Raw genomic sequence first — 22,717 nt, 5'->3', positions numbered from 1 at the left:
AAGGCAGTGTGTGTATTTCCGACGGCACCTGAACGCAGCCTCGGTGTATCCAGCTGAACGGGAGGAAGTGAGGAAACGGCTGACCTAAATCCTATTGGCCCAGAAAGTAGAGGACTGTCATCAGGAGGAACTGTGGCTCTGATGTGTCTCACACTAGAAACTGCTTTTACATTACTTATATTTGTACTGCTTGATTTCAATAGATGCACTAAAAAATTGAATCAAATTTGCATAATGGTATTGCATTGTTTGGACAACTAAACGTTATGTAACCGGAAACTTCTCTCTGATTAGTTTAAACTATTTTTGCACAAACATTAACTGTTCAATGCTTTCTATAAACGTATCATGTATATATATAAGGTTTTTTATAGGGGGGCTAGTGTATTTTATGTTATAATAAAACTGAAGAGGGATAACAATTTACAATGAGACCATATATCGACTCAGTCAGGCCACAACTATTTTTTTGGATCAATAAAGCTGCACACATTTCTCGATTAGTCCTTTGATATATAAGAAATAATCCAAAATGTCAATCAGTTTCCTTTAGTCCAAGGAGATGTGTTATTTCAAAAAACCAAAGATATTCCGTTTAAAATGATAAAAGCAGGACATCTCTATATTTGAGATCTAAGAGGGTCAAAACTATATTTTCTGAGACTTTTAAAGACAAACTATTTAAATGAATTATGGCAATTAAAATGAAAGTATCATGTGCATTATCCATTAGCTCTTCAGCAAAAAAATAAATATATCAGGAATTGTGAATTCTATGACAAGTATAACACTGCAACCCTGCCCAATTGTTCCATGTTACTACCCAATAAAACCTAAAAGGAGATAACGGTGACCATCAGACACAAACAACACAGTATGGTGGATAGCAAAACATTCATTCTTTATTGACTGGAAAAATACAGGGACCAAAAACAAAAGAAAAAGAACAATGTGCAGTCAAAATGATCCCCAAACACCCATGATTAAAACCCCAAAGCCACTTAATTTCACCAATTGAATACATCTCAAAATTACAGAGTTAATGTGCAGCAAGTAAAGCGCTATGTTAAGTCATGCCACAAAGCAGAGGGAGGTTGGGGAGAGGGGGGGTGAGTAAATGAGGGAGAGGCCAGCTGTTTAGGTGGAACACAGGGCATGGTGAGTCAAAGCCACAACGCAAGGAAAGCATCGTCTGAGCCGCTTAGATCGCATCGATGTCGATGTCGTCCTCTTCCTTCTCCGGCTTGTCGGGTTTCACAGTCTCCACTTTGAGCTCGCGAGCCGAGGACGAGTACACCACCTGAGGAAGGAGGACATTAAGCAAGAGTTAGAAGTTAACAGATAATTACGTAAGTAAAATAGCAATACCAAATTGTAAAAAATACTGTTACAAGCAAAAGTCCTGCATTTGAAATCTTAGGTAGAAATACGAAGTTAGTAGGATCAAAATATACATAAAGTACTACATCAGGATTATAGATGCATTGTTCATGACATCGGGTCAATGTGGAGCTCATTTAATATTACTTTTAAACGGCTGCTGGATATTTAAAGCTGTATTTATGAATTGAGGTGTATTTTTGAATTAGCTAATACTACGAAAAGTATAACATAAGCTGTTGGATAATTGAATAGGAGAAGAAAAAAAGTACAATACTGGCTTCAGAAATGCAGTGAAGTATAAAGTTGTATAAAATGGAAATACTTAAACACTGAACATTTTAAATTCCTCATTTTTGTTGAGATTTATAATTAAGATCAGTAAACCTTTATTCTTGTTAAAGTGCTGAACAATAAAAGTGAGTTTGGACTAATTTAAGACATTAAGACATATTTAAAAACTACAACCCTGAACACTTTTGTCTATTGCACTATTTTACTTCTATGTTAAGTAAATTGTGTTTTGCTTTGTTGGAGAATAAATACAAATAAGGCCTTAAAATCCTAATTAAAGTGACTTTGTGTGTTCATAGTAAAGTATTTAATGATCTCTCATGAATACAAAAATATAATTAAATCATTACTTGGGTAGGGTAGGTCAGAATGGAGAAACCAGCTCGAGTATGCTAGAATTTGAAAGTACGCAGCCGAAAAAAAAATCTGCCCCTTCCTTCAACTTCCTTACAGAGCCCCTCCTCCAACACACACGAACATGACCAATGAGGACACGAGATAAGTTTGTGCGGAAGGCTGACAGGCAGGTAGGCCATCCAGTTAGTTTAGCCGGGCCGGCTCAGATGCTTTTATGTATTTATTGCCAAAGCATTTAATGTATTCATTGCTATCGGGATGTTAAGAGCATTCCATGGAATATAACAAAAAGTGTTTCTGAAGTGAATTACCTAACCCACCTTTAAGTATGTTTTCATAGCAAATAAAGTGTCTCTTGTATTAAGAGCCGGGTCCATACACTTTTTCACCAATGACTTTCACCTAATTTCCCATGACCAAAAAAATTACTCAGCTGTACAGTACCACAGAATGGTTTATTTTAACATGGAACAGGAAAATAAGGTCTGCATATGAAACATGTTGTGCCTATATAAAACAAATAGTATGCTTACTAGCTTCTACACGCTAAAGCAACTCAAATCTCACATCAGCAAAATACCGCAACAGTTAAATGCCATTTTACGTTTCATTACTATACAGTATTTATCATCATTATAGTATTAGTATTTTGGTGATTAGATAAAATATAAATTATATTCGATGCAACTTTAGTTACATTTCCATGACTTTTCCAAAACTTTGGGAAACATTTTGTTTTCCATAACTTTTCCAGGGCCTGGAATTAGCTTTTTGAATTTCCATGACTTTTCCAGGTTTTAATGACCGTAAGAACCCTGTAAGAGCTTTCACACTCTTACTGTGTAGAGACATTTTAATTTTCTTCAATGACATTATTTTTCACCTTGTGTGGTAGTTTTGAAAAAAGTTTGGATATTTGCTAAATGTTTGACGAAGCAGTTCAGTTTTATGTATTTGTTGAACATGAAAAGCAGCTATGGTTGTTGCTTACATTTTCTTCACCATCAACCATTTAGATTGAGAAAAATGCAGCCGAGTGGCCACTAGATGGACATAAACCTGTGAAACAAAGTTCATATAGTGATCTACATCTATAGTTACCTCCACATTCTCATCATCCTCCACCTCCTCTTCCTCGCTGCCCCCGCTCTCCTCCTCTGCCTCCTTCAGCCATTTCACAAACGGAGCAGCCTTAGCCTGGATCTCTTTGGCGAGTTCCTTAGAGACGTACTTCTTAGAAACCTGGAGGATAAATACAGTCAGTGGGTTAGTACTACTACGAATAAATCAAATGACAATTAATAAATGATAAACAAGTGATAACCCAAACACCTCTGCTTGCGACACATTAAAGCTTGGATAGATGCTATGCAATCGGGTACTGTTGGTACCTGTAAATGTCGTTCGGTATGTCAATTCTAATCCCTGTAACTATGCTGTCCTTTTGTTTTTCTGTTGTTTCATGTTTTTATGTCTTCATGTGGAACCTACTTGCAGCAGGTCTCCCTTGAAAAAGAGATTGTTGATCTCAATTGGATTCACCTGCTTAAATAAAGGTTTGAAATGAAATGTAATCCAGAGTAGTGGTGATGAAAATAATGATCTTATCTGCTACCTTACAGCAACACTATTGAATTATGGGCAGTGCTCACAGTACACTTTTATAATAAGGTGACAGTAAGGCAGTTGTTAAGGGGAAATGTAACTCTTTTGTCAAATTAAATGTATTACAAAAGGCATATATGAATGAGGGGCATGATGAATTCCATGTCATTTATTTGACATTGAGAAACGGCCACTGACGGTTTATTTGGAGCTTCGACCGGAGAATTCACACGACATGTAACGGGCCACGAGTTGAGATGCCACCATCAATTCTGAAGAACTCTACCCCAGACCCGTGTATTTAGCTAGTTCTGAGAGAATAATCAACATTGTGCATAACAAGATAGAATCATAACACAGCTGACGCCAACAGGCAGGAACAGGGAGACAAAACACAGAGCACAGCAGCCAAGGTTACAGGTGCGTGTGCTCAGTCAGGACAGTTTGAACGGATAAACTGGGTCAAAGTTATGGCAGGGTTCATACACTTTTTCACCAATGACTTTTCCATGACCAAAAAAAAACAACTCCGTGATACCACTGAAAATGGTTTATTTTAACATGGAACAGGAAAATAAGGTCTGCATATGAAACATGTTGTGCCTATCTAAAACAAATCCAATAGTAGGCTTACTAGCGTCTACAGGCTAAAGCAACTAAAATCTCTCACCAGCAAAATACCTCGTCAGTTAAAGCCATTTTACGTTTCATTACTATACAATATGTATTATCATTATAGTAATACTATTTCGGCGATTATATAAAATATAAATTATATTTAATGCAACTTTAGTTACATTTCCAAGACTTTTCCAAAACATTGGGGAAAATATTGTTTTCCATAACTTTCCAGGGCCTGGAATTTGCATTTTGAATTTCCATGACTTTTCCAGGTTTTTAATGACCGTAAGAACCCTGTATGGGCCTTGGAAAACATTTCCCCAACAGTAAGTGTTTTTTGGGGATTAAATAATAATATATAATTTTAAGGATTAAATGTGCAAAACGGGTGTAACCAAAACGGGTCATGTGTTTATTTTTAGCAGGACGGGTCAAAACAAATGATTGACCTATTCTAATGTCATTCTTGAAGGATAGGTAGCATCTCATTTTAGAGGGGGTCCCAATAATAAGTAATTTTTTTATTGAATTAAACACCAAGAAAAAGCACAAAATAAATATTTGGCCATCACCATCGTTGCTTTTTTAAAAAAGGGTATAAAAGTTCACAACTGGTTAATATGAAGAGGGCAGAGATTTGTACACATGTAAGCTTTTATATAACTTCTGGTCAAAATAAGCTTCCATTATTTATTCCCCACCCCCTTACGTACAATCAAATGTAGATCGACACCCACCTTCTCAGCCCAGGCGAATATGACGTCTTCCTCCAGCAGGTCCGAGTCGTACATCTCTTTGAGGATGATGGGAACTCGAGCCAGCAGCTGAACTTGATGCAGCTTCACGACGCACTCAAAACCTCCCAGCAGATACTTCTGAGCCTTCTTGTTGTTGTGGCAGAACTGAGGGGAATATTTAAAATCAGAAACCACCCAACAAATATAGAAATGTTTTGAGCATTGTCAGAGGAATCTTGTTCATGTTTCAATGCCATAAATAGACCAATAAAAAACATAATTAATGCGTTATTCAACATACCCGCAGGAAGTGGCGTTTGTACTTCTTGATCTGGTCGCGGATGTTCTCGTTGAAGAGCAGCTCGCTGAGGATGAGGGGGCCCATGGCCTTCACATCCAGACGCTCCGCCTCCACCAAGATATCCTTATCGGCTGCATCGATGGTTCCAGTCTCCTTCTTATGCTGTGAATGGGAAAACAAGTTAAGAAACAGAAACTAGAATGGTCTAAAAATAACTGATGAATCCAGAGCGTTAATATCGGACAAAGTTGTGCGAGGCGATTTATATATTGCATGTCAGCCATATACTTTTAATTTGGGAGATAATTTTTAAGACAGCCATTTTAAAACTGAGAAGGGCAGCATTTACTTCGGGGCGACGGTATGAAGTGTTCCTTTCATGTTGGCCCCAACCTTTCTGTCAATATCTGTGTTTATGGAAATACTAAATCTCTAGTTATTAAACATTCAAGACTTTGTCATTTGTACATTAGCTACAGTGTAGATATGTTAATGAAAAACTTGGGTCACATGTCTATACTTTTAAATTCTCAAGCAATTTTTTCTGTCATTATTGTAGAATAATAAGTAGATTTTAAGAGGAAGTAAAAGATATTGTGAATACAGTCTAATCAAGAATGGGACCCTTACTTTCACAAAGTTGTAGAACAGGTTGACCCTCTCCTCCAGGGGTTTCTCCAGGTCCTCGCTGAGCGTCAGGTTCTTGGCGTGGTTGCTGATCTCCTCCATTCGCCTCCTCTGTGCTTCCTCCGTCGTCTCCTCCGCCCAGTCTTCATCATCGTCGTCTCTGTCCTGCAGCGTGGAGGTCAAGAGGACAAAAGGATTCAAATGTGCCGACTACGTCATTTCCTTTCATACAGTAAAACACCCCTGAACGATTGCACTGGGCATATTCATTCACCTGGTGCCGAGCCAATATTGTTTATCTGCATTTAACCTTTAAATAAGGATTGCAAACTGAGAATAAAAAGCATGTTCACCTTTAGTTAACAGTAAACATCTCATCAAAAATATATAACACATCTAGTCGATTTTAGACATTTAAATTCAGAAAAGTGATAGATTTCTCCTCTTGAACATTGGACTAACTTAAACTGACATCTGGATGTAGCACTAAGCAGCGTGATTGTTTTACGCAACTGCAAAGGTTTGTTGAGGTTGTGGGCTTCTTTTTGTTAAGGTTACCGTGTCGCTTTAAAGAGTCAAATCAGTTTGGGTCAACAAAAAGTCAATATATATATTTTTTTTTTATATTTCTGTTGTAAATTATTGTGATTGTAGTAAAGTGTTTTTATTACATGTACAGCACTTTGGCTCAACCAAAAATCGCTTTTAAATGTGCTATATAAATAAAACTTCATTTGATTTGAATATACCCCCCACACCTACTTTAAGGATAATCCCAGTAACACGGCACTGTGATAGCGAGTGAGTTTTGACTCTGCTGACCTTTGTTTTTACATTGAGTTCAGTCAGCTGCTCACAGGGATGTTGAACTCAGCAACTACACACCGTTTAACAGTCCGCAAATAATGCCACCATTTCGGACTGGTAACATTTGGTTATTGAGAGACATGTTTATCAAAATGTCCAACTACCACATCTAGAAATGTCTCGGTACAAACACTGTATGCAAATGTGAAAGATGTCCACATTCTTTTGTTACCTCAGCTATACATTTTTCCTTTGGACCCAGAAAATGCCAGAGTGAAAATAACAATCTTGAATAAAGTTGTGCCGATCGATCCAGCAATGAATTCAGTCTAATTCTTCACAGACCGCATAGAGTGCTGGAGGAATGATGTATTTGTGTTGGCCTAATGGAATTTAGCAAAGCCCTGTTGCCCTCGACTAAAATCCAATAGGATTCTTCTGGTGGGTTTTTGATTATTATTAATTTATTTTTTAAAAAGGCCTTTGTGGCAAACAAAAGCCTGATGCAATGTTTTGTTTAGCGAGATTATCTTAACCAGTTAAGCCCGAAGGTCCCCCCAGTGGACCCCTCCCACAGTTTTTTTTTTCTCACATGTCTCAGGGCTTCTTAACATTGATGAAACTATTAATGTTTCATACCCTTTTAAAGGTAAGAAACTCCGCTAACTGACAATAAGAACAATTGTTAGCTAAAAAAAACACAAGCGTAATACCAAGCCTTTGAATTAGCATTGAGCGACAAAATGCTAACTAATGCTAACGCTTTTTTACACACAACACACGGTAGAAATGCCCTTATTACTATCTTAACTGCACAAACAAGATATACGATTTAAAGCTGAGACTCCACAGATTCCACACATGTAATGTCATCACTGTCCGACCTCGAATTCCTGGAGCTATCAGCCAGAAAAGAGAAAGTAAACAACATCCGGTTTCAAAAATATTACAATAATTACGTCTTACCTTTTTTGATTTGTGATCAAAAGTTGTGTTCAACGGAATAAAAACGCATCTCAAGGTTAATCCAATGTCTTTGTGTCACGTATAATTTTTTACTGATAATCAATCATCATATTTATGGCAATATACTCGGTATAAAGTATTGCCGTCCAGGCTTGCACTTTCAGATATGCTTCGTTTGCTTCTCTATTACGTCCGCTATGGTAATGTTTACGTAGATTTGGGAACTGCCCATCGATTCTATTGGTTCTGATGGTTAAGAAAAAGGTGTAAATCACACGAATCGACCAATGGGTTCCAGAGATATGGTCCTGCGTAAAGTATGAAGAATGCCAGCCAGCGTGCCAACATTACACAGCCGACTTCATTTATTGTTTACAGCGTAAAGAAGCAGGAAATGCAGCAGGACCCAGAGCGCACGGAGCACAGAGCGGACAGCAGATAACGGAATTGCAGTTTTAGATTTAGATTGCTTATAGATTATCAGAACATTTCAAAGGGGACACAGCCCCATTGGATATTAATCTATGGATTAACTACATCATCGTTTTTATCGTTTTAATGCCATTGAAGACCAGTTTAGACCAGACAACGAGGAAGGTAAGTCATTGTTAGCCTAGCGCATTAGCGCTAGCGCCATTTGTTTTGATGTACGTTTTTGTTGATAACGTCGCGAGTTTGTATCTTTCAGTGTTGGGCTGTTCAGGTGGGCACCGTTAGATTCTGTGTCTCCTTGCGATCATAAACAATGTGTTGGATGTGCAGCTAGGATAAGTAATAAGGGAGCGAGGAGTGATTTTCGGTGCTGTAATAGGTTAGCATTTTTCGCTCGGGCTAATTCAGAGGCTCACTGTAAGAGTAGGCCTATGTTTTATTTTATTTTTAAATTTTTTTCACAACAGTTGTATTTGGATGGAATGAATACCTATAGTGATAATTCAAAGTAATAAAATGATTTTTACAGTGAAAAAGTTCAAATGGAACTGATGGTTCCCAAATTACCCAGAGGTGAGTCCGCTTAGACTTTATTTTTCTAAATCTCTCTAAAAAGGTCAAATTTCACTTGTTTTGCATCAATCTTGATACAGGGTACTTATTATATGTTATAGTTTGGATTCCTAAAGCTTTTAGTCTACTAACCCATCATGCAAGGGTGGTTTTCACGATAAGTAAAGGTTTTTTTTTAGGTGGACATTAGAATTTACATGTTTTTACTATGTTCCATCTGAATTTACTTTAAAATAAAAACATCTATATTGATTCTGACACTTCTACATCCAACTCACAGATGTAACCTTGCTTTGAGAAAAATAATTATTAATTTACCCCTTTTAGAAGTGAAGATATATCATTTGTTGTGTTAGTGGCATTTTCGAGCCTGAAACCTGAAAAACAGGCTCAGGGCTTAACTGGTTAAATAAATACACCGCTTGATTTTTGTCACCCGACTAATCATATATATATATTTTTTATAAATTGCATTCACCATTGTATTACTTTTCCATCTATTTATCCATACTTGTTTGTTCATATATTATAATTACTATAAGCATACAAAAACCAATTACTTGTATGTTTTTTTTTTTTTTAGACAGAGTTGTCAGTGTTGCTCTTTGAGGCCTCTAGGAGCTATTTCTTATTGATTAGGAATATCTCCAGACACACTGTAGTTGCCTGATTCTGGACTAAAACCCACCACAACTTGAGGAGCATCAAAGTTTTCGCTGCTTCCACCCTCTCCGCTGCCGGAGCCGTTCTCCTTGTCCTTTTTGCGGTTCTTTTTCTCCTTTTCTTTTTTTACAGGTGCAGATCCACCTTCAGTAGGATCTGTAATTGGAGAATCAACACGGTTATTATCGCATTTCTTGAAGTATCTTTGTAATTACATTTTTATCATTTCATATTCCAGCTATTCCTCAAAAAACATGTTTTGGATATCATGCCATTCGAATGTTATATATTTTAAAAAATTGTAGTTTTTGTATTACTACCCAAAGCTTCCATAAGTGGGTCAAAAATTACTCGCATGCATTTTCTTTGATTCTTATCATCTGTTGCTGTCAGGAATACATTCACTATAGACCACACCGACTACATCACAAGTGACACGTCTCAGGAAGATTATTTTACACAGGAAAATGTGATACCTGTCAGTATAATAATACATTTTTATAGGGCTTTTCAAGGACTCAAAATCGCTTTACAATATAAGGGAAGGTTAGGGTGGGGGGTATAGGACTATCAAACTTGATCAACCGGCATAAATTGATGGGGTGGGCTATGAGTAGACAAGAGGAGAAGAGATGAGTTTTGAAAAGGGACTGGAATACTGTGAGGGTCTCAGAATAGCGGAGATCTTTGCATCAATATGATCAAAACGTTTTTTTTCAAAATGTAAAAAAAATTATAAAGTTATTTTTCTTAACCAAAATGACAAAAATGGCATAAAAACACATACGGGTCCTTTTTGACCCACTTATGGAAGAGTGTAGAGTCCAGTCACTCGTGCATCTAAGGGTTGAGCGTTGTTCAACGCTCTAGGGAAATGGACCATCAACTCTGCTGGCAACTCCAAGAAATCTCACCTGGTGGGTTTTTGAGGATGAACGTGCAGAGTTTGTGTCTGGTGTCAAGCATGCCACGGTATCCACAGGCTTTACAGGAATTGCCAATGGTTTGTTTCTTGGGATTGACATGCTATAAGAAACATTCAATCTTATTAGATCCAGAAAAGAAACACAATCAAGTCTTAATGGTGCTTGGTCTACGTGTGAAATATTTACCAGTTCAGTTTCAGGGTTGTCGCACTCGGGACACAGAACAAATTTTCTGACGAACCCATCAAGCATGTCCTGCAACTTGTTCGCCTCGTGGGATCCGTTGACGATATAACGGTCGTTTTTGCTATCAAACTGGGTCTGAGCACCGAGTTCACAACCAAAAAACTTGGTTGGGTCTGCAGAAGAGATCAGACATCAAAAGGTCACAAAACAAAAATTGAATTACTATAACATACAGTCCACCGGCTCAGCTCGTTCTAAAACGTGAGTCAAAGATTTAACACATTTTCCAGGATGAGTATTTTTATTTCCACGTGCTTCACACGGATCCCATGAAACCACTGATATTAAAAAGATTCAGCCAACTGTACTGTAATAATGTTGTATCATTATTTGTTTTGGAACCTTGTTTTGAAAATATACATTTGTTCGTAACATCTATTAGACCAAATCTATTTTTACAGATTTGGCTGAAAAGTTCAATCAATTTAATAAGTGCTAAGAGGAACACATTTAAACAAAGCTTTGAAAATAGACGACAGTTTAAAAAGGCAGCTGTAAATTGCAAAATACATTTGGTTGATCTGTGTATAAATTGACGTTTCCTTGTTGAATACCAGGCAGATGCTGGGTTTACATGACAAATAGTATATGTTTCTGCAGCTGTCCTGTGTTACTTACATGTTGGAGGCCTGTTCAATGCCTTTGCAACATCTACCATGTTGACAATGACCGTCTTGATTCCATTCCCTTTTCCTTCCACCTGGATGAGATGAATACAGAAAACAGATGATCATCAACCAAAATGTCAGAGAATAACAGTGTTCATTCTACAACAATTTCATAAACATAATATCAGGCAAATTACATTTGATTAAAATGATGAATCTGACATTATCTCAACTACTGTAGTCACATTTATACATGTACATTTTTCAATCCAGCCAGTGAGCCGTTACCTTGGCAATCAGACGGGGCATCTTGTAGCGATAGAACTGGTCCAACACGCTGCGGTTGACGTTGACAGACATTTTGGCTGGATGTTAGCACTATCAGTACGATAAAAGGATCTTGGTTGGGGATTTTTTGGGATCTTCTGTCTGGAAAAGAGGGGATGACATAAACGACTGCAAGCGCGCTCTGTCTTTGACATGAAAAACGCTGTGCCGCTATGGCCACAAGCTCCTTGCTTGAAGGCTAGATTTCCACCACACAGGTTCCAACGGCTGCGCAACAGCTCTGAAAGAGGAGACAAAAAAAATCTATTAATATTTGATTAAAAAAAAAAAAATTCAACAAACGTCGTGTATGTTTCTTCTAGCACTTGATTGAATAGAGATTAGAACAAAACTGCATTGTATTAAATGTATTTAATAGTATTCATTGCATTTTTGTTCTTGCTGGTTCAATTGTTTAAAGCACTTTTAAACAAGCAAAGGTATGTTATTCTTATTTAAATGTTTAGCCTATTTTTTTAAGTGCAAAATGGCATTTCCCAGTACCATATGTTAGCATATGCAGTTGGGTTGTGTATACATCTGTGCCAGTATTCAGGTAGTTAAAGGAGATAATAGTAAAATATAATAATGGTAACATAAATATTTGAGGTTTTAGACAGTCAGACAAAATTAGCAATTTAAACAGGTGTCAAGTAAGGGTATGGAAAATTGTAGGCAACAGGAAAAATGGCATTAAGAGTCGAGGATTAGACAGTAATTGCAGTGTGAAAAACGATTTAACAGTTTACCTGAATGCCACTAATAAGCCAGGTCAGACTGAGTTATGACAGTTCAATTAATAGAGAATCAAGAGCCATATGGGGGACATTATGGGACATCCCTTATATAAATATGTCTCCTGTTCAGCAAGTTTGAGTATTTATATATTCATTGAAAGATTACAATTTAAACCCTTTGAAATCAGAAAAATCTGCTGACAAATCCAAGCAGCAAATGACCATGTGATCCAACCGCGAGCAAGCATGACAGATTAATCCAAAGGAAAAAATAAAATCCTGTCACTAAACTAGAACATTTTGTTACCATACATGTAGAAAATGTGTTTTGTAAAAGCCTTTTGTCTTACATGAGGGCCTCTGGTTTTAGTCACATAAGGCCTTCTCTTGTTATTAGGTCACAAACAGGAGGAGGCCTAGCAGCTGCCTCACTACTCTCCTCTTACTGACGGCTTTAACGCCAGCTAGTCTGTAGTTTCCGAACTGCGATATCAAATTACTCACAAGCGGTGTGACAATGAGACAGCGATGCCCGAGGCTGAGGAGTTTCAGAAAGGAGGCAGAGGTCGAGTGTCATTTCAGAAGGAGGCTAACTTAGCTTTAGCTTGGCTACTTGGTGCAGAGTGCGTCATGCAGCCACTGCACACACGAGTGGGACTGGGAGACGCCATTTTGATACAGAAAACACGTCATATTGCACAATAATACCGCTGGAAATACACCCACGCACCCATACATGTAGACAAACATTTAAAATAACCCACAAACTGTTGCTGTGACTTACCGTTTTCGCAAAACAAAGACATAAACACAACGCTGATCGTCCAAGAGCCGCAGTGAACGCTGGTCGATGGCTGGTGCTGGTGTTGTATCGATTGCAGCAGGGTTCTTAGTGTTTTTTCAGCTCCCAAAGATGCACAGTTAAACACCCTAAAGCGTCCAAACAGTGCAGTTGCCAGGCTCGGAGGTTAACTGGAAAGTCCTCGGGGGTTTTGGGGGACCTTTAGGGGAGGAGAGGCGTATTGTTATCCACACAAACTGCGGACGAATAAAAACGCTAACGTTAGCAGCATCAGGTGCTGTAGTTCATTGGGTGGGAAGCACCATCGTCACGCACGTATCTGTTATAAAATCCCTCTAAATAACATTTTCTGAAAAGGTCTGCTTTCACAGCGTTTATTGCCTGAATGGACTTTTATCTACAAAGTAGCTCCTTACAAAAAAGTCGGGACGATTGTCAAATGTTCCGCTATGTCAAGGAGTGGCTAGTAGTTACTTATTTGTGTCCTTAATAAAAAGAAAAGTATCATAAAATAAATAAGGTGAGGCAGTAGATTAAATGGAAACACATATATATATATATATATATATTTAAATGAGTGTAGGCTGAAGCTTATTATAACGTCCATAACATGATTTATTCACATTTCGTTTCTATGGCAGATATGTATATATTTGTTGCCGTTTTATTATAAGATGTTCGTACTTTATTCCAAGTTTTAAATATGGAAAGCCTGATGACATTGCTGCTGTAACAGAATCATTTCAAAATGTTGGATGAATAAAGTATTTAATAGACTACCCTTTCACCGCTAGGTTTACCCTTTGACAGATATACATATGTTCTTTATACGTGTCCTTATTTACCCTAGGTGTTCAAATAACTATTCGCCTGAATTCCAACTATACAATTTCAAACACCCTCAAAATAAACAAAGGCAAATAATTGTTTTGAGTTTTTTTTTTTAAATGTTCTGCGTAGTTTAAAGGATAAACTAATTACTTGTTTTTGGTTGGTTCGTGATAATCCCATCGATTTATAATTCTTGAAGTTCTTATGTCACACAAAAAATGTCTTAGTATGCTATAAAATGGTTTTACATGTTTTCCCTTACACTACAGTAATGTTGATGATATTCCATTAGTAGTAACGTAATGATGAGTGAGCGTGTTACGACATCTAGCTAACTGGCTATCATTAATATTGCACGTGGTGTGTCGTCGCCAACAATCCCACAAATTACAATACATATAAAATATAATTACTCTCAAGGTGATACAAGCCCATTATGCGTCTCTAAAGCAGTTACATAAACAGACGTTCACAGTATCAGCACTCCAGGAAATAGCCAAAGCCCATATGCTAAGCTAACTGACGTTCCGCAGCTAACACAGTTATTAGACGAAGACGCAGTTGGGTTTAAAGATAATAAAAACAATGTAAGAAATGTATTTAACGCTGGTTCATCTAACTTCATTTCCTCTCTTTATTGATTAACAACTGCCGATGCGAAATCCACGTCAGGACAAGGCCGGGGGAAATTGGGATAAAATATTCTCGCATCTTACCTCTCGAATGTTCCGCGAAACACTGCTAACTCACGTCGCTTTAACTGACCGACGTCATGCCAACGGACGCAGCGCATGACGCACGGCGTTAGCAACTTCCGGTCATGTCATTCATATAACAATAAAAGTCCGGACTCTAATTAAGTAATATGTTGAGGTTTTTGCCCTTTACTTGAGTATGCTTTGTATTTATACCCCACTACACTTCAGAGATAAACCGTGTACTTTTACTTCACTACATTAATTAAATGCCATTACTATGCAGATTTTGAATGATGATGTGAAATATACAAAACTTAAATAAGTTACACCTGGAGTAAATACACAATCTACCCTGGAGCATACAAAGGCATTAAAAGCTCCACCTTAACCAGCTTTGATTACCTTTACCAACACTTTAATGCATCAATAATGATAATCAAAATCTAAAAGATATATTATTCTGAAATGGGCCAATCTGCAGATTGAGTACTTTTACTTGTGTTGCTTAACTATATTTTGATGGCAATACTTTTCTATTTTTACTTGAGTAACATTTGCAATGCAGGACTTTTACTTGTAACAGAGTATCCCTACACTGTGATATTTCTACTTTTACTTAAGATATGAGTACTTCTTCCACCTCTTGTGATACTTTTCTCAATTGATTGTCATTTTTCTTCTCATCATTATTCATTATCAAGTAGCTTTCTGCAATGTATTAAAATAAGACAGCATAACCATGAACACCTAGAGAAGTAGAATGCAACAGACGCATTCATGCATCAGTAATATTAATCCAAAAACATAATACCCTGATGGAGTGGTATTTTAATTACCTTTGACATTAAACACGTTTTACACCTGAAGTTCATTGTAACTGTATCAATTTTGATTACATTAATTATTTATTTAGTTCCTTTCTTTATGTACTTACTGAGCACGTATACAATAAAGTTATTATAACATAAAACATTAAGTAATACTTCTTCTCGTTTTATTTTGAAAGGACAAAAGGAAGTGTTTTATCTCATTTGACGCGTCACGCATTCTCTCCTCTGATTGGCTGACGGCGTGACGCTGTACGTGCGTAGGCGCTTCCTCAACTTGACTGAGCAGAAACAGCAAAATAGAAGATGGTGAGTATGAAATGGCGAAAATGCCACAATTTAGCACATTTTAAGCCACCGTCTCGATCATGATTACCTCTTGGACACGTCGTCGACATGCGTGAATCGACATCATGTTGTTGGCGTGCCCGAACAGTCTGAAATTAAGGTTTTATTTAAGGGAAGTTTCATTGCGAGATGGATCTACGATCACATGACAGCTGAGCACTTTAGTCCCCCCAAAAAATTCACTGCAAAAAAACTGCAAGCACCCTAAAAGTCACTCTCTTCATTTGCATGGGGGTCTTTTAAGCTTTTTATGTGTGTTCATTATCCATTCTTACTATCTGTATAATTGATATCAGGGCAATTTTTACTTTTTCCTGAATGCTAGCTGGGCTAACCGGCTAACAGCCACTTTATCTTATGGAGCACTTTTCCTGTGAAGCAATAATGATGTGATCACTCAGCGTTTAACCTGCATTTAAACTGTGACTTATTTCTAAAGGTAGGCTTAACGAGTTAGACAAAGCTGTTTTTTACACCAGAACTAGTGTTCAATTATTCATTCATTCAGATGCAGTTTGAATCTATGTAGCAGGATTATTATAATAAGTGGTGGAACAAGTATTCAGATCATTTTCTTAAGTGAAAAGCAGTAATAATACCACGCTGTGAAAGTACTCAACCACAAGTAAAAGTCCTATATTCAAAATCATAGTGAAATACAATTATACAATAAGCCAAATGTATGAAAGTAAAAATAGTCATTGTGTATTAAAATGTTTCCTGCCAGTGTTTTACTTATTATATTTGATGATTTTGGTTAATAGTTTTATGTTGCATTTTACTGCTGTAAATGTTTAGTTTTGTGCTTATTTGACCTCCTCTATTTATATTTAGGTAGATTACAGCAGTAAGTACAGCAATGCATCATAGTCTATACAATTATCATGTTTGCAATGTATCTCTAAAAGTTAACTTTAATGAGTTGCTCAGAATCAACCCCATGTTCATCTTTGTGAAGAAGTAGGATCTTTTTCCAACAATGAATCCTTCAGTTTATCACAAACATACACAATTATAACATCTGAAAATACGTGATTTCCTATGAGTCACAACTGTAACTAAAGCTTTACCTCTGATATGTAGCGGAGTACAAGTTGCCTTACAATTAAAATACTGAAGTACAAGTACCTCAAATGTGTACTTTTTAACAGAACTTCAGTAAATGTGTGTAGTTACATTCCACCACTGATCACTATTGATTATAACTAAATTCTAGTCAGCACTTTGATTTGCTTCCCCATATGATTTTGATCACATTCCGTTGGCTGAAATCTATATATGTTCTTTGTCATGATCACTAACCATCAACCATTAACAATCGATTCCACCATTCACTTTTCTGGTTTGTTTTTGAATGATTAATATCTTATTCCATTCACTTTTTAATTTCTAATTTCAGTTTTCTTGTCCCAAATCTTTCTTGTCTTTTGTTTTTCTTATGTTGCTACCGTTGATCATGCCTCATGTCGTTCTCTCCGTGCACATCCTGCCTTCTTTCCTATCTCACCCACTGTCCTCCTCCCACCCCTCATTGCCTGTCTCCAATCCACCAGTCTGGTCACCGGGTAAGTGCCCTCGCTTTGTGTTGGGTCCCTGTCTTTCTGCTCGCTTTTCTGCCTGCCACGCTAACATGAGGGTTGGGTTTTGCACAGCTGGGGAGGTCTGTGGTTTATGCTGCTAATTCAGCAACTGCACTCCTGGGATATTATGCTTTAATTACACCTGCTCTCAGCTGTTCTCCTAAACAAGTAATAACTTGCAACTCATTAAAACAAAATAATTAAAAGTAGGAAACCTTAAGCTCCTAAGTTAGATGTCTAAAACCGGTATAAAAATCTACATCTAAATCTCACAAAGTGCTGTTTACTTCCTGACCCCCTAACAATACAGTATGGGATAGATAAGTAAATTACATTTTAGGGAGAATATCACTTTTCTATTAACCTTTAGAAATATATCTTCAATAAATGTTATACTTAGTTGCTGAAATATCTGAATGGCCAATACAACAAAATTGTATTGAGCTATCAAATGAATCAAACCGTAATGTTGTTTGATTATAGCAAACCTAATGGATAAGAGATATATGTAAAAAAAACTGCAAAGAAAATAAAACGGCTTTTATCCCGAGTCATGTTTTATTAGTTTAACTGTCGTCCTTAAATAAAGCACTTGAACAAATATATAATATGACTCAGACAGGCTTTAAAGTCATGTTGCTGAAAACGTTTTACAACTTTAAATGATTCCTCTTTTAGTGACTCATCTATTTAATAACAGGATTTCTACTTTGTTCCATGGACATATCTTAAGCCATTTTTTGTTGAGGAAATCCAATCAGGACATAGTTTCCCGTTTTTCCGGAATGATAGTTTGCAATATGCCGTAACCAAATATAGTCATTCAACTAAATAAATACAATGTTTTTTGACAAGCATGTTTTTGAAGTGACCAAAACATTTCTATAATTGTTCATCAAAGTCGTCCCATGCTTTCTCAATTAACATGAACAGCATTTATCTGCTGGTCAGTTGGGTTAAAAGTTTGTTAAAGGGTTTTATTTTTTGTAAAAACATTCAAATTTGCTGTTTTTTTTATTCCTATTGACTCTTTATGTGAAAACATAATTTTCTCGCTCTCATGCCCTACATCTGTTATTGACCGTCTGAAATCCATCTGTACAGATTCAATCAATATTTTTCCAATCCATATGTGCTGTGGTTTTTCAGATTCTGTAACAAATTACATTCACAACACAGTTGGAATTCAGACACTTAATAAACCAAGCTTATTTCTGACACAAACGTTGCTTATTTACAAGTTTGAGCTTCATGAATTAAGCCTGTTTATTTTTACTGAATTATCCTTGAGATGGGTTGTTGTTTAGTTGAAATAACAGTAAAGTAGAAAGTGTTTTGTTGTGTTTTGTTAACAATATATGATACATATTATAATTACTAACTTAGAAGTAAAGTTGTTGTGCTGGATCCCGACTAGCGGCATCCCACAGGGCTCTTTCCTCGGCCCACATTGTTTTTCCAATGTTCAGAGGCTACATCCCATAGCCTGAACTCATTGGTGGGTGACTAACCTGTTAGTTTGTGTGTGTGTGTGTGTTCGATGCTGTCAGTTGGTCCTGGTGTTAGGTGACCTGCACATCCCCCATCGGTGCAACACCCTGCCAGCCAAGTTCAAGAAGCTGTTGGTCCCGGGGAAGATCCAGCACATCCTCTGCACGGGAAACCTCTGCACCAAGGAGAGCTATGACTACCTGAAGACCCTCGCTGGAGACGTCCACATAGTCCGAGGAGACTTTGATGAGGTCAGTTTGAAGACAAGAATACAAATAAAAAAAACACTCAAAATGTTGAATAAGGCTAAGGGATTGATTACTTAAACTAAATGACTTAGGCTGTGGGAATGGGTGCATGATTGAGTTTCCCGTTTTTGTATACCCATATGGCCTGTGTATAATTAATGAACCATATTATGCAAATGTTTTATGCTTTAATGTTCAAAAAGCTCTTTATCTTTCTCATACTGCCTGTCCTGCAGCACCTCTTTTCACCCTCTGTCTGAAACCAGAGCCCAGTCTGCTCTGATTGGTTAGCTGGCCGGCTCTGTTGTGATTGGACAACCACTTAGAAATATCCCGCCCCTTAGCCTACTGTATTACGTACAATGTGTTGGAGCGCTAGCCAATAGGAGCATGAGTGTATGTTACAGAAGTAAACAAAGGAGTCAAATAGAGGCGTTTCAGACGGGGGGGGGGGAGAACTTTAGGATATAGAACACACTACAGGAAAGGGAAAACTCCAAAAAGTATAATAGGGCTCTTTTAACAATGTTACGGGGGTTTGACAGTGTTCTTCAAAGTCCATCATAATTATTATTTTACATATATTCCAATAGAGGTTTTGAACTGAGGTTACATTTGAGGGGAAAAGCCTTAATTTATACAGCTAAATATTTACAAGCAAGAAGGAAATTAAACGGATCTCCTGCCGGTACTGAAGACTAATAGCCGTGTAATGAAATTGTAACAGCTCCCTTCTCGCAAATGTAAGTTTTAGTTCACAATTTTTAGAAACACATTGAAAAAAAGACATAATTTTAATACAGTAATAACTGCAGATTTGACTGTTAAACCATATCATTAAAAGAAGCACTTTTTAAATGATAAGTACTGTGATTACTTGATGAATTTTCGGATGTGTAATTAAGTAGATTATTTGTTTATTTGTTTATACATAATTTAGAATCAGTAATATTTTTGTATATCTATTTGACACTGATTAATTGTGTATTGTATAATAATTCTCATGTTAAATGTTGGTATTATTGTTTTACACATTCGAAATACATCTAATCAAATCAAAAATTCAACTCATTTTATTTTTTTTCCTACTCAGAACCTGAACTACCCGGAGCAGAAGGTGGTGACGGTGGGTCAGTTTAAGATCGGTCTCATTCACGGCCACCAGGTGATCCCATGGGGCGACATGGCCAGCCTGGCGCTGCTTCAGAGACAGCTGGACGTCGACATCCTCATCTCCGGCCACACACACAAGTTTGAGGCGTTCGAGAACGAAAACAAGTTCTACATCAACCCTGGTTCGGCCACAGGAGCCTACAGCCCACTGGAAAGGTAGAAGAGTCATTAACACGGATTAAAACCACCTCATAATGTCACCACATAAGCTAGGAGTGGCAACTTGTTATAATGAAATCTCTTGCTCAGTTGGGGAATCTAATCGGTACTTAAGTACAATTTCTAGGTGCTTGTACTTAACTTGAGTATTTCAACTTCATGCTACTTATATACTTACTGTATATTGCACTGAAATTCAGAGGTATATATTATTCTTTTTTTCACTACAAACCAGTCAGTTGGATATATTTAATCACTTTTTAAAACAATCATTCAATCAACTGACTTATAATAATAACCATAATAATAACAATACTACCACTACCACTAACATAAATAATAAAATACAATAATAATATAACTAGTTATATGATATAAATTATTCTGAAATGAACACTTATATACCACAATTTGACTACCTCTACTTTTCCTTAACTTTGTAGGACTTTTTCTTTTAAGTATTTATTTTCTAAAAAGACAATAACTGCAGATGTTCATTACACTGATGATGTCCTCCAGTGTGACACAAAACAGGTGTAACTCTAGAAACCAGACTGACTATAATTACACACAGTCAGGAAAAGCTTTGACCTTAAACACATCTTCCTCTCTCCTTACAGCAACATCATCCCCTCTTTTGTATTAATGGACATCCAGGCTTCTACAGTGGTGACATACGTTTATCAGCTGATCGGCGATGACGTCAAGGTGGAGAGAATTGAGTATAAGAAATCTTAAAGGTGGAGGAAGAGGAGGCGTTGGGTTTAGCGTGGCTCAGTGTATCGTTTCATTCCTTTCCACCAGGGGGCAGCAGCTCCCCTGCAGTCACCACAATGTTAATGCTGTAACAAACTGTTCAGTAACTCTAAAAGAAGAATATGTATTATATTGTTTATATGTCATCAGCATTTGCTTGTATCCCAGCTGTCATTTGGTAACTGTAGAGAATGCAATAATACCACATGTATTTGTTATCAAAAGAAATATTCGGTGCCATTTTCTTTTATTTTCTTTTGTTTTGTCAACTTTTTCGCCCTCGTCATGTTGTCCTGTAACCAACAGGCCTTTAGCTTCATGTAGTCGGCCTTTATGTCAATCATTTATTTCCCACAATAAAGATCTAATTTCACTCCACCGGTTGTTTTGACTTTAATAATACTGAAAGAAATGTGAACAGGTTATTTATTATAAGATTTAAGTAAATCTTGCATGTCTTAAATAAGCCATTACACACTCTTTAAAATATTGAATGCCATTTCAAACAAGAGTATTAATATATAACATTTAGAGAAAAATCAAGAGTTATTTTTTAAATTGGCATGTATTTGTTTAAACAAGTGTGACTCAACGTTATCATTAAAAAAGGTATGTTGAGATTGTTATAGCATATAAATGGAAAACCTATTGATTTGTGGCACACTTATTAAATACAATACTGTTTAATCTTTGGTTTTGGGGGAAGGTATCAAACATATTCAAGTCAAAAGGATTAAAACTAAGTAAAGTGTTGAAGTCCAAATTAAAGGACTTACCTACCGGTAAGAATGGAGAAACCAGCTCGAGTGAGCTAGAATGTGAAAGTACGCAGCCGAAAAAAATCTGCCTCTTCCTTCAGACTTCCGTACAGAGCCCCTCCTCCAACACACAACGCACGCGCACATGACCAATGAGGGCACGAGATACATTTGTGCACGAGATGGAAGGCTGACAGGCAGGTAGGCCATCCAGTTATTTTAGCCGGGCCGGCTCAGATGATTCTCGGTCGTGCTTTTTACAGCGCCACGGCTTCCACAGATGACGTTTTTTAATGGATTTTTTTGTCAAAGCACTTAAGATATTCATTGCTATCGGGATGTTAAGAGCATTCCATGGAATATAGCAAAAAGTGTTTCTGAAGTGAATTAACATACCTTTAAGTTCAAGTTTTTATTTGACTAAATCATGTCTAAAAATCATCAAATTCTGACTATACTAAATCATGTGACTCTAGCCGAACCCTCTAATAATAACAAGTGAATGCGTGACTGTCATCAGAGTATTATATTACATAATTAAAATATTGTAATATATTGCATCACTAATTGTGGCAGAAGGGAAAGAGCAGAGGGGAAACCCAGAGGATGCATTTCGATTGTTATTATTCCTTGTTAAAATTGAGAGATGCACTCCCTTATTCTTTAGACGTGCAACAGGTTTCCCAAAAGTCCCCAACTTTATTTTCATCCCACAGCTGTGCACACCTCAACTTTTCATTACGACACTATGAGTAATACTCTGCTAAAACACCCTCCAGTGTCTGTCTTTATACCATATTTAGAAACTTGGCTGCAGGGATTACACAAGATAATTATTA

The 22,717-nt window shown here is 37.0% G+C and overlaps 2 protein-coding genes across 3 annotated transcripts; one reads left to right on the top strand and one right to left on the bottom strand.

Annotated features, from left to right (window-relative positions):
• Positions 1-877: 877 nt before the first annotated feature.
• Positions 878-14,689, bottom strand: eif5 (eukaryotic translation initiation factor 5). Its single transcript, XM_034235376.1, has 12 exons — positions 14,557-14,689; positions 12,992-13,208; positions 11,432-11,711; positions 11,154-11,235; positions 10,476-10,648; positions 10,278-10,389; positions 9,389-9,519; positions 5,926-6,087; positions 5,296-5,457; positions 4,995-5,159; positions 3,133-3,273; positions 878-1,300 (listed from the first exon to the last, which is right to left on the bottom strand). The coding sequence occupies exons 3-12, from the start codon at positions 11,501-11,503 to the stop codon at positions 1,202-1,204; spliced, it is 1,299 nt and encodes a 432-aa protein (XP_034091267.1). The 5' UTR covers positions 11,504-11,711; positions 12,992-13,208; positions 14,557-14,689; the 3' UTR covers positions 878-1,201.
• Positions 14,690-15,578: 889 nt separating this feature from the next.
• On the top strand, positions 15,579-21,498 carry vps29 (VPS29 retromer complex component). 2 transcript variants are annotated; one of them, XM_034235471.1, is made up of 5 exons: positions 15,579-15,674; positions 17,267-17,278; positions 18,844-19,035; positions 20,126-20,361; positions 20,985-21,498. In XM_034235471.1, exons 1-5 carry the CDS (start codon positions 15,672-15,674, stop codon positions 21,100-21,102), a joined length of 561 nt encoding a protein of 186 aa, XP_034091362.1. In that variant the 5' UTR covers positions 15,579-15,671; the 3' UTR covers positions 21,103-21,498. The 2 variants fall into 2 exon arrangements, with proteins under 2 accessions (XP_034091362.1, XP_034091363.1); XM_034235472.1 differs by lacking the exon at positions 17,267-17,278 and having other exon boundaries at positions 15,592-15,674.
• The last annotated feature ends 1,219 nt before the right edge of the window (positions 21,499-22,717 follow it).

The sequence above is a fragment of the Gymnodraco acuticeps genome, unplaced genomic scaffold (assembly GCF_902827175.1).
Source record: "Gymnodraco acuticeps unplaced genomic scaffold, fGymAcu1.1, whole genome shotgun sequence".
Classification (NCBI taxonomy): Eukaryota; Metazoa; Chordata; class Actinopteri; order Perciformes; family Bathydraconidae; genus Gymnodraco; species Gymnodraco acuticeps.
This window is presented reverse-complemented; position numbering and strand designations above follow the sequence as displayed.

Coding starts and splice junctions, on each gene's coding strand:
- vps29 (XM_034235471.1), top strand. Junction 19,036..20,125: donor TCCGAGGAGACTTTGATGAG/GTCAGTTTGAAG, acceptor TTTCCTACTCAG/AACCTGAACTACCCGGAGCA. Junction 20,362..20,984: donor GCCTACAGCCCACTGGAAAG/GTAGAAGAGTCA, acceptor CTCTCCTTACAG/CAACATCATCCCCTCTTTTG.
- eif5 (XM_034235376.1), bottom strand. CDS start 11,503: ATGTCTGTCAACGTCAACCGCAGCGTGTTGGACCAGTTCTATCGCTAC. Junction 10,649..11,153: donor ATTGAACAGGCCTCCAACAT/GTAAGTAACACA, acceptor TCTCTTCTGCAG/ACCCAACCAAGTTTTTTGGT. Junction 1,301..3,132: donor AGGATGATGAGAATGTGGAG/GTAACTATAGAT, acceptor CTCCTTCCTCAG/GTGGTGTACTCGTCCTCGGC.